Source organism: Lipotes vexillifer, unplaced genomic scaffold, assembly GCF_000442215.2.
Source record: "Lipotes vexillifer unplaced genomic scaffold, Lipotes_vexillifer_v1.1 scaffold298, whole genome shotgun sequence".
In the NCBI taxonomy this organism is placed as follows: Eukaryota; Metazoa; Chordata; class Mammalia; order Artiodactyla; family Lipotidae; genus Lipotes; species Lipotes vexillifer.
This window is the reverse complement of record NW_006793272.1, coordinates 1,183,128-1,186,885: the sequence shown is the minus strand read 5'-3', so window position 1 is coordinate 1,186,885 and position 3,758 is coordinate 1,183,128. Positions and strand designations below refer to the sequence as shown.

At 44.4% G+C, this 3,758-nt stretch overlaps 1 protein-coding gene across 1 annotated transcript in view; it reads left to right on the top strand.

Annotated features, from left to right (window-relative positions):
- DCX (doublecortin) overlaps positions 1 to 2,043 on the top strand; it is a 135,474-nt gene extending 133,431 nt beyond the window's left edge. The window contains exon 7 of the mRNA XM_007466313.1: positions 1,852 to 2,043. Coding sequence (XP_007466375.1) covers positions 1,852 to 2,043 — 192 coding nt within the window. The remainder of the gene's footprint in view (positions 1 to 1,851) is intronic.
- The last annotated feature ends 1,715 nt before the right edge of the window (positions 2,044 to 3,758 follow it).

Genomic DNA, 3,758 nt, shown 5'->3' with positions numbered 1-3,758 from the left:
TGCTGGGTTCTTTCTTCATTTTATCATATTTTCCTTGTTTTTAAAAATGTGGGCTGGAGTATCAAAGGGCACAGTCAGCAAAGTGAAAAGGCAACATATGGCATGGGAGAAAATATTTGCAAATCATATATCTGATATGGGGTTAATATGCAGGATACATAAAGAACTCTTACACTTCAACAACAGCCAAATAACCCAATTAAAATATAGGCAAAGGACTTGAATAGACATTTCTCCAAAGAAGATATACAAATGGCCAGGAAGCACACGAAAAGATGCTCAACGTCACTAATTATTAATCAAAACCACAATGAGATACCCCTTCACACCCATTAGGATGGCTGCTATTAATAAAAACACCCAGAAAATAACAAGTGTTGGCAAAGATGTGGAGAAATTGGAACCCTTGTGCCTTGCTGCTGGCAATGCTGCAGCCACTATGGTAAACCGTATGGCAGTTCCTCAAAAAATTAAAAATAGGATTACCATATGGTTCATAATCCCATTTATGAGTATTTATCCACAAGAATTGAAAGCGGGGCCGAGATATTTTCATGCCTATGTTCATAGCAGCATTATTCAAAAGAGCCAAAAGGTGGAAGCAACCCAAGTGTCCACAGACAGACAAATGGATAAACAAAATGTGGCATGAACATAGAATGGAATATTATTCAACCTTAAAAAAGAAGAAAATTCTGACATATGCTACAATATGGATGAACCTGGAGGGCATTATGCTAAGTGAAAGTGGCCAGGGATGAAAAGGCAAATGCCGTATGCTTCATCTCTATGAAATATCTACAATAGTCATATTCATAGAAACAGAAGGTAGAACGGTGGTTACCAGGGGCTGGGGGCAGGAGAAAAGGGGAGTTGTTTAATGGGTCTAGAACTGCAGTCATGCAAAGATAAAACTTTCTGGATACCTGTTTCAGAACAACGTAAATATACTTAATACTACTGAACCCTATACGGTTGACCCTTGAACAACATGGGTTTGAACTGTCAGGTCTACTTAATACATGGATTATTTTTTCAATAGATACATATTATAGTATTATGATTCTCAGTTGGTTGAATCTGTGAGTGCAGAACTGTGGATATGGAGGGTGGATTTTCAACTGCCCGAGGGTCAGCACCCCTTAACCCCTGTGTTGTTCAAGGGCCAACTGTACTTAAAAATGATTAAGATGGGGGCTTCCCTGGTGGCGCAGTGGTTGAGAACCTGCCTGCCAATGCGGGGGACACGGGTTCGAGCCCCGGTCCGGGAAGATCCCACATGCCGCGGAGCAGCTGAGCCCGCGAGCCACAACTACTGAGCCTGCGCGTCTGGAGCCTGTGCGTCTGGAGCCTGTGCTCCGCAACGGGAGAGGCCGCGACAGTGAGAGGCCCGCGCACCGCGATGAAGAGCGGCCCCCGCTCGCCGCAACTGGAGAAAGCCCTCGCGCAGAAACGAAGACCCAACACAGCCAAAATAAATAAATAAATATAAATAAATAAATAAGAAAAGGAAATCCACTTCCGGGTCCATATGGTTCACATACCCAATAAACTTGACCTTGGGAATTCCATGAACAATATTCAGTCTGGAGAAAAAAAAAAAAAAAAAAAAAAAAAAGATTAAGATGGTAAATATTATGTTAAGTATATTTTATCACAATTACAGTCTTTCAAAAATATTAAATGTGGGCTGGAATCGATATTTCGGGGAGTTCCTTCTCTCTGTAGAAACCTCAGCTCCACTTTCCCCTGTTTTTCTGAGCCTCTTCCAGGAAACTTTTTCAGACAATGGGAAGCGTGAGAGCGATTCTCTGACCAGGCCACTTCCAAATCTCCTCCCTCCCTCCCCAGCCTGCAGAGTCCCTCCTCTTTCGCTTACACCCGATGGATGCTCTTAGCCTGCTTCCAGTGTGTTCGTGGAATGTGCATTCTCAGAGGTACTGGATGAAGGCTGTTGACGAGGAGAAAGGTGTGGACAGCTTGTTCCAGCCCTGTAAGTTACAAGGAGCTCTGGGCTTGTCCAGCAAGCGCATAGCTTTGTAGATTTCAGGCAAGCCTCTGCTTCCTCTGAAATGTTCTTTCACTGCAGGTAGGAAAACACAGTAAACCACGATCCAAAAAAACCGTGTCCACCCGTGAATGGTGCTTTGTAAGCTGGTTAATGTATAACACTTTAGAAAGCTGGGCAGGGAGCATGTTTGCTTTTCCAACAGGAACCACATCAGGGGTGTCAGATGCCAATAATCCCAGGATTCTGTGGTCATAGGCTTTGAATCTGCAGCCAAACTTTGGCATCCAGACGTAGAGGCCAGTGATTTCCAACCTTTTCACCACCAAGGATCCCTTTTATTACTTTTTCCCCTGTGGGCCTCACATTTGGAAAAATTTTTATCTAGCAAAGCTACATTTATTATGGAATAATTCATTTTCCCAATTTTTTACTCAGTGCTTCTGATCCGCGTGAGATAACCACACCAAGCTAATATAATTGCAGTCAAAAGCAAAGAAACGTGATATTGTACTTAGCTCTCTGTGGCTTTGTCTTGGCTGAATGTGCAATTTCTATGAGACTTTTTAAAAAATATTTCAAAACATAGCTTAGGAACACCAGTTACTCCCTTTAGAGACCTGCAGATTGAGAACTGCCAGTACAAGGTAGTGGAAGCTCTGACAGGCTGGCTATCAGCTGAAGAGGCTCCAAATCCCATGAACCACAAGTAGAACAGAATCTGTTCATCAGGAGGCCTCCCTGTTTTATTTCACTAGCTTAAGTGTTCCGTTTTTTTTTTCTCTCCCCATGCAAAGGGAGTGATGAAAGAGATTGTTCCCCAAACAAAAATAACAAATGGTTACCAAGCCCCTACCTAGATGTCTGGTACTGTGACAGGACAAGTCTCAGACAAAGTCTGCCTCCCCCAGATCCTCTGCTCCCCAGTTCTAAGTCATGCTCCCTCTGGATTGAGGATCGTTTGTCAGAGGGCGTCATCTAAGCCAAACGTCCCTTCCCACATGGAATACAAATGGACACGTCTATGTGTCTGTCTACGCTACTATACTGGAATCCTCTTGAGGTCAACCACTTGGTCCTATTTTTCTCTGTAACTCTACATCTCCACCAACCAGCGCAGTGCAGTGTCAGGCACCAGCAAGTGCTAGTGGAATGAACTACAGTGAATTCTAGGCTGAGTAAATAGTTGAACTCTTGGGAACTAGACTGTGAGCTCCTTAAGGGCAGACACTATCTTATTCATGTCTGTGTTCCCAGTGCCTGGCACACCATATGGCACAGAGCAGTCACTCAATAAATGCCTGGGGGGATGCACGCATGAATGGATTCCATAATGCAGGAGCTGGTACCCTGAGGCTGGACACCCGGTGATGAAGCATAGACTGGTTATTATAGGCACACAGGTCACGGGCCACAGGTAGAACCGCTTCTCACCATTTATTTTTGTAAGCCACCACCCGGGGCTGCCATGTCTCTGGCTAATCCTTGGCTAAACACTCCCTTCTGCAACACTCAGTATAGCTCTGTCCTCTCCCTCCTACCTCATCACCCTCCCACCTTGGCATGATTGAATATATACACCAACATGCACCGGGCCGATAAAAGAGCATGGTTCAGAGCTCTGGCACCCCATTTTGGAAAGGGCACTGACCCCTACTATAAAAGAAGCTCAGAAAGGACAGAGAATGAATGCGGCCGAGACATATCTCTCCCTGTGGTGTCACTGGGTGTAATTTAAGCAGAGGCATTC